Source organism: Triturus cristatus, chromosome 2_1, assembly GCF_964204655.1.
Source record: "Triturus cristatus chromosome 2_1, aTriCri1.1, whole genome shotgun sequence".
NCBI lineage: Eukaryota > Metazoa > Chordata > Amphibia > Caudata > Salamandridae > Triturus > Triturus cristatus.
This window is the reverse complement of record NC_140581.1, coordinates 681,777,249-681,792,351: the sequence shown is the minus strand read 5'-3', so window position 1 is coordinate 681,792,351 and position 15,103 is coordinate 681,777,249. Positions and strand designations below refer to the sequence as shown.

Here is a 15,103-nt window from a genome sequence, read left to right as displayed (position 1 = left end):
GGCCTTTTGAGGTGGTCTGTATTTTTCTGTTAGCATGTTGTCATTTCCTTTCCAGTGGCCAGAGTCATGATTTTCTTCCATTATTTCTAGCGGACCGGGCACTAGAGGTAATAAAGGTTTGGGAGCTTCATGCATGTACCTCATGGAAAGTTTGGGTATCATCCATTGGCGAGATTCCAGAGGAGATTGTGCTGGAAAAGTGGAGTGTATGAAGAGTGGAAAATTTCAAATACGAAAAAAAGAGCGAGACCGGGTGTATGGGCTGCATTCTCTGCTAATATGGTATTTTAGCAATTCCACTCCATGAGATTTTTATAGAGAGGGTTTTTTTCTGCTTTATTTTGAGAGACACAGAAGTTGTGTTTGAGGTCATCCTAGGTGGGGGAAGAATTAGGAGCCTCAAAGGTGCTTGTTCTGGATCTTCAAAATGGATTAGTGACCTAACAGGGCAATAAAGCAAAGGTGCAGGGTCCTGCGATAATGCTATCTTCAACCGGACAAAAGGGATGCAGCTAGCCTCTTCCCTTTGGAGAGACCATTCCAGCACGTGAAAATGCTAAATGGATAGAGTGAACAGCTTAAGGTGGTATTGACCACACATTTAATATTTGTAATGGTGAATGAGTTATTTTTTATTCCACGTCAATGTGGTCCACAGCAAACTGTGCCTTTTCCATGTTGTCCGAGTTAACAGCGATCTTGAGTGTGAGGACATTAACTGTTGTTTTTTCAATGGAGATAAAAGTCCTTTCAATATTAACTTTAAATAGCCTGACAGTAATGGCACGTTAAGTTCCTTGCGCCATAGGTGTGCAGCCGTTGAGCCATCTTTAAATGGAGAGCAGGTCGGTCCCTAGGATCTTGATGGCAATGTAGATGGCTTCAATGCTCGCCTACGGTGGTGCCAGGAATGATGATGGACTTTTTACAAGCCACTTGATCTTCTCTCCATAGACCTCAGCTGTGGTGGTCTCTCTCAGGAGGTGGTAAGGTTTTTGAGGCAGACTAGGAGACTGCCTTTCTAGACTCCGCTTCTTTTTCTCCTATTTTGCTATTCTGTTTTCTGACATGTTTCTTAGTCTGATGTCTCTTAGTTTGATCTCCCACATGAGGGAAGTTAGAGAAAAAGGATGGCATATTGACTGAAAAATAAAGTCAGACACTAAGAAAAAAATGTTACACTTGACAGCTGATGGCAAAACGTATTAAGTGATGCAACATTATACATTTATCTCCCGATTTAACCGGTTGAGTGCTCATGACGAGCTCAGCTCGCCATGAGTCACAGTGGAGCTGTGCTCATAACGAGATGAGCTCGTCATAACGCCCCCGACCCGCCCACGCGCGATTAATTCCCCGCCTGTGCAGGAGAATTAATGAGTGGGTGGGGTCGTGACGGGCTCAGCTCGTGACGAGCACAGCTCCACTGTGAGTCATGACGAGCTGAGCTCGTCACGAGCACAGCGGCGCCGCAGCCCCCTCCCCCCGCACCGCGGGGGAATTACCCCCGCGGGGAAGGGGTTAATATAGCAAGCAAATGCGTGCATTCCCTATATCCCCATAATGATGCTTGTCACTTTTTTCATTTTTGTACACCTGGTTCCCTCCTACAATAGTTGGCCGAAATTTACGCCCATTATGGAATGCAACCTGTAGATCAATCTCACTGCAACAGAAATATGGTCAGATGTTTAAGTGCATACTCAAATTAGCAGCAGAAATGGAGACATAAAGCAACCCTTTTGGAGTATTTGGCTGCAAACCATTTTAAAAAGCACGAAACAGCTTCAGTATGTAGGACTTGTGTGAAGAGTTATCTGGTTGGTAGGGGTATATTTATCTGCAAAAATTAGCACGAGTTTTGTATACTTTTTTTATTAGCTAAATATAAAACAAAAAACTGCAAAAAAGGCTGACATTTATTAAGCCTACAAAACATGTTCTATTTTAATTGTTAATAGTTGTCTCTAACAAACAATGGACTCATTTTGATTTATCGAGTCAGCTCTGCACTATGATTAAGGAAATGTGATGAAAAAGGGATGTATGAACCAGGTTTTGGTTTTGCTTTGTGGTCCTATGTGAAAGCAGATACTTTTTCAAAAAGAATTGTTAGTCCCAATCAATTTAATTACAAAAACGATATATGTCAAAGGACCTAGTCACTGTTCTGCTAGGCGCTGAAGGTAAAGGATAGAAAGGCTTGTTTGTTAATTTCCCCAGTGAGAAAAACTAATCACTAAATAGCATCATACATCACCCTTGCACAAAGATGAAAATTGCAAGATTGGTCATCACAAAATCAATGGTGGCTCATGATGACCTTGAAAAACAAAACTGCATGTGTTAAGAAGGACATGAACATACCTCTGGCAATGTGGTCATACTACTTGAACTATATTCACAATTAAAGCAATTAGATAACCAAAACTGACTGGCACTTGGGGGGGTGAGGGAGGGAGGGAGTTGGAGGGGGGGGGGGGAGGGTTCTACATCATTTAATGTGCCCTTGTTATGCATGGTTGATTTGGCAAAACAAAAGTCGATTGCTTTCATGGTTAAGTATGGTCTAATTCGGCAGATGCCTCTGGTGTGCAGAGCTCTGCACTATATATGCAAATTGACTAATAAAATATGTTTTTTAAAAAACGAACTGCCATTTAAAAATTTGAATACTTACCTGACCCTCTCATTTTGATTACATTCAGATCTCATGAGTACTATAAACTGTTATTAACATGCTGCATTAATCAACTACTATACATACCAGTTATGTATGTTAATTTAGTAACATGATAAAATGAATAAAAATTTTTTTTTAAAGTCAATTCATCTACCTTTCTGCTTTTTCAGTAGCACATAAAAATAAACATCAACAGGAAATCTGCACAACTATTTTGTGTGTTTATTTCTGCCATTTCGTAGAGTGTCATACTCTACATTATGTGGCAGAGTAAACCGGTTAAGCGTGTCTGCTATTCCAACACACAAATCATAAATGCTGGTACGGTCATCACTTCCCCAGAAAAAACATTGATCCATATATAATATTTGCCAGGTTCACCAATCACAATTTTTCAACTATAATTTACCAGAATGTTCTTGATTTTAGAACAGAAAACACAATTGCCCTGTTCCTAGCACTCTTAAGTTGGACATTCATTTACTTTTAAGATTGATGTGCAATCCTGTTTAAACCATCACTACCATTTGTGTTTTCATTACTTCCAAAAGGGACTTGACAAAAAGGAATGGCAAAGTCTCATTTCAAGTAGGCATTTAATAAGTGCAGGGTCATGCGTATATATTTGTTGTTATGCTTTACGCAGCCACTACATTTGGAGAATTGTGTCTTTTTCGATCAAAACAATATGTAAAAGGATATCAGCTGTTGCAAAATCTCTTATACCACATTGTGGTAATCCTGCTATATTTTTCATGTAGAAATCCAAGTAAAACCAATGGGCGAGTTCAATTTGAAAGCACACTCTGATAGCATTGTCTCTTTCCTCGCTAGGAATGTGCAAAATGAAACGACTGTTGGAGACATGAGAAGAATAAAGAAATGTTAAAAGGCATTTTTTGTAAACTACCCTCAATCAATTAATCAAATAAACAGAATAACAACTCAGGGTTTAAATACAGCATATAAACATAACAATTTTTAAAACATGTCCTTGATTACAAAATAGTACAGTTTTGACCAGATTCAGTGCCGCAATAATGATTATTTTATAAGGCAAAGTTTGGCCATTCATGTGTTTTAACATTACCATTTTAGTTTTGAATTGAGACAATCTTTGAACTAAAAGGAAAAGTTACAATGTTAAAGAAAATATTTTGCTTCATTAATCAATATGTAATTCTAAAGTTGTGAGGAGAACAAGGCACATGGCTTAACCACAGAACAGCTACAATAAACTCAAGTAATTTGATGGTGAATATTTTCCTATAGTATTAGACAGCAGGACAACTTGCTAAAATAGTTCAAGGAAACAAGAGAGGGCAAAGAATGAAATGTAACTTTCAAATTATAGTCTTCCTAACAAAACCAACACATTCTCTGATCAACAGGTATCAAGTGCCAAAATCCTTCTAACTTTTAACAGGGTCATTAACTGTAATCTAATTATAAACGTATCCTGAGTAAATATTAAAGAGTTTCCAACATTTGTCTTTGAACTACACATTCCCAACTATACTTAAAAAATCCTAAATAACTATTTTTAGCTCATTCACTAGTACTGATGCAGAGATTTTGAAACTGTTCAATGTTTTTCAAATTGACAGCGGCCTACAGTTGGTTTCTCATAGATCAATACTGAAAATGTCAGCAGTATCCTGAACATTGTGACAAAAAATTGATTATTCTTACTTCATATCCTTAAAAACACAAAATAGAAGTGAGTTATCAGGATTGTTAATGAAAGTAAGGCCATTTCTAGGATCAAGGCCATGGCTTTGCATTCAGTGAAGTCTGATATAGTTCTAGCCTAATAGAGCCCAAATTAGCATTACAACTTCTCCTCACCAGTCTTTCAGATCTTCAGTTTCTATCTGTACCAGAATTCATGGCTGAACAGGACTGTGAGAAAACTTTAGCATTACAAAATTTGCAAAGGCTTGACTGACAACCTACCACATTGGTATTCACATTATTTATAAGAACATTTATCACACATATGGAATTTCTTCCACTCTCTCTGCGTGGTGGATATGAAGATACCATGTATTGGCCTTATTTAAACTTTTTGCGGACCTAAGGAAAAATGTGACATCTGAGGGTGCAAATTGTGAAGAGATTTACATCTGCATATGAAACCTCATCCTACAAAAAATGCCACAATGGCAGATTTTCCACAGTAGTAGCTTTAAAGCATGAATGCACTACATAGCTACAGGCGCATAAGTTTGTAGGTATTCACATACATTTTGTATGTCATTTCTGAACCTAAATAACAAATGTAAAACTACTCATGTAAAAGAGAACAGCAACTGTTCTTTCAGGGTGGTAAAGTAAAGGGAATAATGTCAAAGTTAATGGGGGTTGTAGAAGAAAGGGTTTCACCAAACTTTACCCAGACGTGATGTCAACGCAGCAGACAAACTGAAAGGCTTATGTGCAGAGAAGTTGAAGTATGTATCATATGTAATACTGGGAATTTTTGTAAATCCCCAAAAGTCGAAAATATGCCAAATTGTGGGTGCCTCCAGTCTTCAGAATTCCATGACAGGCGTTAAGGATCTAAGATATCCCACAACGTTCGTTAACAACAGAACTGAAAATCAAGTGGACAAAGCAGACCTAAGGCAAGTAGGTTCAACGGGGTCATTTTGTCAATGTGTGGAAGTGTAGATATTATCCTTAGGGTGCTGTAAAAAACATAATTTGTGTTTGTTTCTATGGTGAGACACTCTATGTGCTCAAGGTAAACTCACTCCAGGATCTTGCCTAAAAGGTGGAGATGACCGACTTTGCAGTTGGCAAGCTCATCTGGCTCAAATGAGAGGTTTTAAAAAAGACTACGGTATTGCAAGTTTAAAGGGAAGATGATGCTGTGAGAGGTCTTATTGAAATCCAAATGTCGAAGTACCGAGTGAGAGAAGTTTGTGGTATTTAATAGGAAGGGAATTATGCCACTGCTCTCTGTGGCTGTTTTGAATGATGTCAGTATGCCATGTCATCCGTAGTAAGATGATGAAAAGCATCCTATGTGAGAATGCAGCATGGAGAGATGCTAGGAATTTTGTTAAGGGGGTTTGATTTGCAGATGTGGAGTTGTATTGAGATTTTTTAGATAAGGAACTACAGGAAGTTGGTGAAATGTATCAGGGCACATAATAGAAGTAGGTACATGCAGTGACTGACTGCAATGAAAGGTGTTTTACTTTTGTTATCAGAAGTGATTTCAGTAGTCCCCAAAGATTCACCTCTCCGATGAAATCTTGTTCTTCTCATAGGTACTTCTTACCTGGTATGCAATGTACATAACTATAAGAAGAGAATGGGGTTATCTCTCATTTAGGGCCTTATGTAGGTAAATTACATTTACCACTTCATACATATCGAATTTTACCGATTCGGTATTTATGAATCGGTAAATGTAATGTAGGTGAAAAAATACCGATTCGGTAAGTGTCGGTATTTTAGAATCGGTATTTACCGATTCGGTAATGGTAACCTGTATCTCATTGAATCCTATGGGCCAGGAGGCCCATAGGAATCAATGGGAAGCCAGTTACCATTACCGAATCGGTAAATACCGAATCGGTAATGGGGGGAGCTCAATCAAGGGTGGCAGGGTGTCACATTGACACCCTGTTGCACCCCTGATTCCTGCATGTGTGCACATGTGGCACACATACATGCCCTGAGGGCATGTGTGTCTGCCACACTGCACACTGCACAAAAATGCTTTTTCACACCTATTCGTCATTTACCACCAACTATTAGTTGGTCGTAAATAACGAATCCACACAACACCCACACACTCCCCCTACATCTCATTTCATGATTCGGTATTTACCGAATCGGTAAAATTACCTACCGATTCGGTAAATTACCGAATCATGAAATTGTCCCCCTACATAGCAAAAGCCTAAATACCGGTCGGTAACGGTATGTTTACCGAAAATCGGCCGTTACCGACCAGTATTAGGCTACCTACATGAGGCCCTTAGACTTTTTCATAAAGTACATACATATAATGGATGAGACATACTGTGTGCTTATGGGGAATAACACGCTGTGTAATATAACTGAAGCTCTGGGAATAAATGTAATGACTGCTTGTATTAAAATCGAACTTCCCAACCTTTATAGGAGTGAACACTGTTTTGTGTATCCCCTCACATTTGTTATCAGCATTAGAAAAGCTCATTTTGTAGTAGTCTTTGTGGAAGAAGGGGTTTTTGGGGAAGAGCATGTAGATCGTGAACTAAGAAGCCTTAGCGTGAATACATGATACATAAAGTGTTCCTGAGTTTTCTTACTAGATATTTTCTAGCATTAAGGTCTTGGGTATGCCAGGCAGTACATGGTTTTAGTTTGACATTCATGGTGCAGATGGATACGCAGGACTCAGTCAAGAACTGGAGGATGAGGCTAATGCAACAGGAATAAGTCAACATTTTCTGTTGCTCTTGAGGTAGATCAGTTAAAAGATGTTGAAGGATTTGGGTGTGGAAGTATATAAAGGATCAAGGGGTGATTGTCACTAGTGTAGACTGACCTGTGTGTGTGGAGTTTTTAACAGCAAAACAAATGCATGGACAGGCCAATTTGGTCAGTCAGGTCTGGAGAGAAAAGTAGCAAGCATAGTGTTTAGGTTTTCATAATGTTGTGGTTAGATGTGGCTTTATAGAAGGTGTGGTGATGTGAGGAGAAGAGTTCCAGTATAGATTCTCTCATGAATTTGCAGTAAAGCGGATCACTGGGGAAAGAAGTCACCATAGTAAATGTGGTCAATTTAAAAGAAGAATATTGAGGGGTGGCTAGATAAGTGGACAAATGGGGGGGGGGTCTGTCATAGTCAGGGTGTCTAGAGAAGTGGTCAAATGGGGGTGGTTGTCATAGTCAGAGGGATGAAGAATAAGATGACAGGTAAAAACAAGAGAAAAGAGGAAAGCAGAGAAGCAAAGTGTCAATACACAAGTTGGCTAAAGACAGTGTAGGATTGTGAAAAATGCTTTGTGTGGATAGGGTTGAGTGATGAAGTTAAAGCCACCTGGCGCAAGATCATCAATGATAAGCATAGATGAGGTGGTAAATCAAGCATGAATGAAAAAGAGGGCATCAAAGTAATAGTGAGATGTGGAATTTTATTTGTATGCAAAATGAGTATTTATGGGTATTTCAATGGATGAGTGGTAAGGTGTAGGAGGCTGCATCAGAAATATTGCTGTTCACAAGGCTAGAAGGCATCGAACTGCATAGTAAACAGGTGAGGGGCTCATTTTTTTTTTTTTAAAGATGGATCATTGTGGGTGTAGAAGGGGATTGGTTGGTAGATAGTGGGCCCAGGGTAAATTAGCAAGATTACCAGGTGTGAAGGTTCAGACTTCCGCCATTTCCTGGGACTCACATATCCAACAAAGGGAGTAGCCCAAAGAGTAGGGCTTTCCTGGGTCTTTTGCTGAGATGCCAAAGATGAATTATTATTTTTCTTGCACTGTACTAGAAATTATTTAGAAAAATGACTTTTCAAATGAAACATTAGACGACTGCAATTTCTCATCCCCCTTAGTTCAACTTCAACGTTTAGGCATTTTTAAAAAATCATCTCATTTACAATCTGAATGTCCATGTGTGATAGACGCGCTGATGTTGGGTGACCCACAAAGTTGTTCAGCTCAAACCCTCCAAATTATATGTTGTAACTTCCATCCATCATTTTCAGGAGCTGCATCCCTCATTTAGTAGGAGCAAACTCAGGAAAGCAGGAACAAACATTACAATCATTGCTGTAACACGGTTATTAGGGTGCTTCCACTTAAGTAGTTCCCAAAGATGCCGATCTCCTTTTGTAGAGTAGCAGGAAGATAAATACTGAAACCGTTAAACTCTATCATAAGCAATCAGTTAGAAACTTAGGGCCTTATTCAGATTTTAGTAGACAGAGTACTTGATAAATGCAGCCATATTACAAATGCTTTATTGCCAACTGCAAATATGGCAGAAAGGACGTCCGCCACGTTTTGAAGAAGTACAGTGAGTGCCAAATCCTAAATAAGGTTGTTACAAATTATACCGTGTCATGTAAATATTTTTTGCCCACCAGAATTTCAAGAGAACACATCACACTTGAGGCCTGGGGTAGAGTCAGTCTATGCATGAATCCAATTGATGAACTTTGTTCGGCACAGACCACGATATATTTATTCACATTAAATAAAAACATTTTTGATACTCAGATTTCTCTAATTAGAGGCACTGCATTGTGTTATGCGGTAGTAGTCCCGAAAACCATGCACAGAGATGGACACAGTTTTTCTAGCTCTCAGTATCTAAGTTTTCAGGCCAACAACAGAATCATCATCCATGTAACGCAGCTCCTACTTCTGCCTACAAGTTCTACTACAATAGGTGTCTAAATACAATTTATGCTTTCACACTTCATTCATAAAAATCTATCTGGTTTATTTTCAATATATAATTCCATCCAAATCGGTGATTCCGGCACGCTCCTTCTTCCGAGAGCTGGACACTCTCCTCAGAACTCTTATCTGGGGCTCGGGCCGTAGGCGAATTGCCCCTGCTAAGCCACAGCTACCCATGGATCAGGGAAGGCTGGGCGCTGCCTCCTTTGAGGCCTATTTCCTCACGGCCCAGCTTCAGTGGGTGTCGAGATGGACAGCGGGCTGTGCGCTAGGGGAAGCAACCACAGCTACCGGGTTAAATCCGACCCCAACCATTCTCCGCATGCTGTTGCCTGGGGGAGCCACTACGTGAAAGGCCCCTCCAAATGAAGGTAGCGCGCGCCTGTCTGACACGTGTCCACAGAATGAATCGCGAAGCGCCCATGTATTCCCCCGTCCTACCGTTGGTGGCGTTCCCTAGAGGCCGGGCACATTACACTGAGCAGGCGCTCCACTAATAGACAGCGCACGCAGTCACGGAGGCAGGATCTCTATATTTGAACGGGCAATTGCAGACGTTTGCGGAATTGGCAGCGGATATGGAACATACCAGGGGGCAATTTCTCCTACAACGGCAACTGCTGGAAGACTGTCGTAGAATGTGGCACACAGTAGAGCCTGAAACCCCCACGCATCCGGTGATACACACATTGCTGCAGATGGGCCCGGGGCGTCACCTGGTCACACAAAGCGGTGCGAGCTCTAAAACCAATCACCCTCGCGGCCCTCAGGGAGAAATGGGAAGCTGAGTTTCGGAGGAATGGGACCGTGCATTAGAGTTCCCTAAAAAAGTGTCCCGCAACTATCGTTTCAAAAGCATACACCTTCACGTATTATACCGCGCCTACTTGACGCCCGAGAAGCTCCAACAGTATTACCCGGACACACCCTTCACATGCCCAACGCATTCTTTCTGCACATGTTCTGGGAGCGTCCAACGCTCCACGCTTACTGGGGACTTACTGACATTCACACATGGGAGGCCTGGGCGCTGGGCATACACAAACCCCGTAATAATCAGAAAGTAGAGACGCGTTTTGCGTCTCTGGCACTGCTTCTAGCTAAACTGTGCACAGCAATGCACTGGAGGGTGCTGGGGGACCCCCCGCTAGCGGCTTGGCTGGGGGCGGTCAACAAATGGGGCGCTGCGGAGGAGGAGGTGCTTCGCTTTGAAGAAATTAAAGGTTTCCGCAAACACCCCATCTCCATGCCGTGGGCTATCCTACTGCACTCTTTCAAGCAGGAAACGACGGAGAAGCCATTGTCCCGGAGCACCCACTCCCCCACAGCAAGTGCACAACCCGAGGTTGCCCACTGCAGTCCCTTCGCGGAATAGGCACCTAGTGAGTTGGAGATAGAAGCCGAGGGCATATAGTACATATACCACTCTCAGCATGACACGCACAATCCGTTGCTCAGTTAGGATGCATTAGCCCACGGGTCCCTATCACGCAACATCAACTTAGACATAGTGTACCCCATTTCTATTCCCCCAGTTTGAAGAGTTCGGATTATCTTCAGCATAGCAACAAATAAATTGCAGGGTTAGCGTTAAGAGCTAACGCCTAGCTTCCAGTACAGGCCATAGACAACCTCCCATAGACTCATGCTCTGTACCCATACATCTCCCCACATCAGCCATGCTACTTAATAAAACGATGTATGGGTCATGCACTGCGACACAGCTTTAAATAACGACACGATGTACAATTGGCATGATGTCTGTTTCTGAGGTAATTGATAACTAAGAACAGTACTATACAAGAAATGCTAATAAAAACGGTAAAAAAAAAAAAATTTAAAAAAAGAATTCCATCCAAATGCTGAATTAAATTCTTTGATCACAAAACAACGTACACTATATCAATCATTAAGTTTATAAAAGAAACCCTAAATAAACGTAGGGCTAACTTCATCATTTCAGCAACTGACCCACTGTACATTTGAATATCACAACGTTTATGTCCTATGACTTTTAATAGATCAACTGCATATATAAAACTGACCCTACAAAGTGGGATTCTTTCCAAGTCCATTGAAAGTTTGAATAAAATATAGCATTTGTGAATTACTAACAAAATCCAGATTTTCAGATAAATTTCTATTTTTCCCTCCAAAGAGAAGCTAGCTTGGACATTAAATTTTTATCCTTATTAGGTCTCGCTGAGCCAGCGCATGCGCTGACCTGCGAGACATTTAGTAGGTGGGTTTTGAAAGTGCTACCCCACGCTTTGGCTGGCCTAGCGCTTGAATTCACGCAAGCATGCGCGCGCAGTCGCCATCTGTCTTTCACGGGTCATTAAGCGTGTGGACACTGCAGCTGCTTTCTCTTTTGCAGCCGCGCGCCCACTCGCTCCGCCCTGTCCGTGTCCACGTTGAAGACCGCTTGTTCTGTATGCACATCTGACACTACATGATCGCTGAGGGCTGCTGCAAAAACATCAAGTTGTTGACTGCAGCAGTACCGCGAGTGGATGTTTTTACAACGAGTAAGTGTTTACAGCAACAATTCTTCACAGCAACTCAACCGTTCGCCATGGAAGAGTAAAAGTTTTTCAGAATGGGAATGTACAACGCACGTCTTCCTAGTGGTTTACGGATTGCAGAATTTATTTTAAGCGACTCCGCCTCTTCTCCATGATATTCGTCACGACAGAAAAAAATATATATTTATATGTTGGAATGTCACATGCAGCGTTATTAAAAGGGCGTGATCTGCCTCTGGTCTGGGTCCATTGACCAACTAAATCAATATGTGTCTTTTTTGAATACCAACATGTATAATGTCAAATTCACCATGATGTATCATAATGAACGCATCAATTTTCTAGATATTCAATTCTATATTAAACAAGGAAAGATACATAGCACGCTATACAGGAAGGAGACTGCATGTAACGCTGTGTTACATGCAACTAGTGCACACCCCCATTCTGTCAAGAATAATATCCCTTTTGGCGAAATGGTAAGGGTTAGGCGGAATTGCAGCGAGGAGGAGATGTTCCATACACATATCAGTGACACTAAGAACAGATTCCTTAAAAGGGGATATGATCAGACTATTTTGGACAGAGCTGAACTAAGGATTAATAAGATGAGTAGGAACACCACACTCCAGGAGAAACAGAAAAGGCCTGTCACTAATACTAAAGCCAGGTTTATAACTCAGTATACTTCCCACAGTAACACTATTTTTAACATTTTCAGAAAACATTGGCACCTTCTAATGGGAGTCCCAGGCTTGAGAGATGTTATTGATAAGAACCCGTCTATTACATATAGAAAGGGTACCTCTTTAAAAAGAACACTATGTCCTAGCTACATAACTACTCCACAAAAAACGCAAACTCGGTTACCAAACAAACCTAAAGGCTTGTTCACCTGCGGGATGTGTAATGTCTGTCCCTTGGGGAAAAATAAAACTCTTGTCTTCTGTTTCAACAGTTCGAGACAGTTTACGATTGAGAATTTCATAAACTGTAATACGACCTATGTGGTGTACGTTTTGGGATGTAGATGCGGCATAATTTACGTTGGCAGTACCATCCGTAGCCTGAAACTCAGAATTCAGGAACATAGAAGGGCAATAAAAACTAATGACATCATATACCCGATTACCAACCACTATGCCAGGGAACATCCCGAGGTTATAAGCTTTTGGTTTCATGCTATCGAACATGTTCCGACACCCAAGAGAGGTGGCAACAGGGATCTGCTGCTAAGACAGAAAGAATCGAAATGGATCTGTCGTTTGAGAGCAACCAGCTTGGGACATAACACGGACGGGGAAATGCATTATTTCCTATAGGTGATGATACCTGGGGGTTATAATGATCAATACACTGGGTCCCCTTGTAAATTACTGGTATATCTTGTTTCAAATTTCGTAACTTATAACACAGTTGCAACTAATGCACTATACATCTAGGGCAATGTAATATATACTATCTGTATGGTTTTGTTACCACATTGTGCCATACGTTGGCCAATATGAATTTCTTCACATCCACTTGTATCATTGGACTGTCTGTCTGACTCACTAACTTGTTTATGTTGTCATATGGCCTGTCCAAAGAAGACTTTGAATGGATGATCACATGCCTTTGCATATTCCGTTTGTTTCTCTATGCTTTGGTTGATATTTGATTTTATTGTTTCTGTTTTTTCCCATTCCCCCCTTTTTTAAGTGGTGGTCTTCCACTGATTGTAAAAGGAGAATACATGGATATATAAACATTATGTACCGAACCCGGCTGGGTTTGGTAGTAATGTTTTTAGATGGTAGATGACTATTTAGATAAACGATGCGCATTATCTCTCCCATATTTTATCTTACAACGAATAATTCCTATATCGAACACACAATTATTATTTTTTATGATTTTGATTTCTTTTAATTAAGACCGAGTCGTACCAGGCATGAAACTATATCGACATCACTGATTATATGGTGTCTTTTGCTCGTAAAGGTCGCTCGTTTATTATGAGAGGCATCCATGTTATTCTTTTTGAATTAATCTTACCTCTTACACCCTTTGTAATTAAATAAAAAATGGGCCTCACCTTTAACTGAGATAAAACGGCATGCCCATTTGGTTATTAGAAAACTCTATCGGTTTACCTACCCCGTAAACCATTCAAAAATGGCGCATATATGTTTGGGAACTCCATTTTTATATTGTAACATCCTTCTATATACTTCCAAGGCATCCACAATATTCCTCTCGAAATAATCTTACCCCATACACTTTTGATATATAAAAAATATATAAAAAATGGACATTCCCTTTAGCCTAGAGACGACGTTACGATCATTTGGTTTTTACAAAGCCATTTCGGTTTACCAAACCCGTGTACCATTCCAAAATGGCGCCCATATGTCTCAGTATTGTAACATCATTTTAAAATATTTTCAAGGCATCCACAATATTCCTCTCGAAATAACCACGCCCCATATACTCTCTATAAATAATAAATAATATAAAAAAATGGGCATTTCTTTTAAGCCTAGACAAAACGTTACGTTTAATTGGTTTTATAAAGCTCTATCGGTTTATCAACCCCATACACCATTCCAAAATGTCGCCCAGATGTTCGTGAAGTCTGTTCAAGTATTGTAAAATCGTTCCAAGTTCTTCCGGGCTCCCTCACGTGATATGAGGGGTGGGCCTACTTAAGAGGCTCGACCAATGAGGCATGGTTTCGTCGCAAACTTGAGGAAGCGCTCGTTCTAAGGTGAGATGAGAATGAGGCAGGTTGCTCAGAAAATAACAAAACAAAGTGATTATTTTGGGACTATGTTAACGGCCGTGATAGGTATTCGGTTTAGATTATTGGGATCATGTCTCTTTACGCGACTAGTACCACCTACAGATATATATATTATTTGGAGTCTTTGGCGGGAATTAGATGAGGTCTTGGCGTTAATATGGGGTGATTTTATCTTCATTCAATGTACACTTTTGATAATAGTAACTCAGCTTGGCTATATAATTACCATTAGGAATAATCGACGCCCCCCCCCCCCTCTCCTTTTTTTTTTCCTTCCTCTAAATATAATTGGGAGGAAGCTTACAAAGATGGATAATGCGAATAGGAATACTTAGAAAATAATAAGCTAAAGTGACAATTTTGGGACTATATTAACGGCTGTGATAGGTGTTCTATTTAGATTATGGGGTCATGTCTCTTTACACGACTAGTTCCGCTTAAGCTTACAAAGATGGAAAATGCGAATAGGAATACTTATAGTTTATAATATGTTGCGCACTATCGCTTTGTTAAAAAATATTAGGAATAGGGTTTTGTCTTTATCGTTTCCAATAGACAAATATATCATAAAATAGCATTGTGTTTTTTAGGCTGTGGATAATCACATGGTGGGATAAATAGGCTGTCGCAACCAATAGCCCCCATCGAATTTTAATTTTACTTTTTATTTTATAAATATGTAGTACCTGACTAC

At 40.4% G+C, this 15,103-nt stretch overlaps 1 protein-coding gene across 2 annotated transcripts in view; it reads right to left on the bottom strand.

Moving 5' to 3' along the window:
• The window catches only part of DCP2 (decapping mRNA 2), a 330,233-nt gene that overhangs the window by 305,797 nt on the left and 9,333 nt on the right, over positions 1 to 15,103 (bottom strand). For both annotated transcript variants that reach the window (XM_085632614.1, XM_085632615.1), the window contains exon 2: positions 3,386 to 3,537. In XM_085632614.1, coding sequence (XP_085488740.1) covers positions 3,386 to 3,537 — 152 coding nt within the window. The remainder of the gene's footprint in view (positions 1 to 3,385; positions 3,538 to 15,103) is intronic.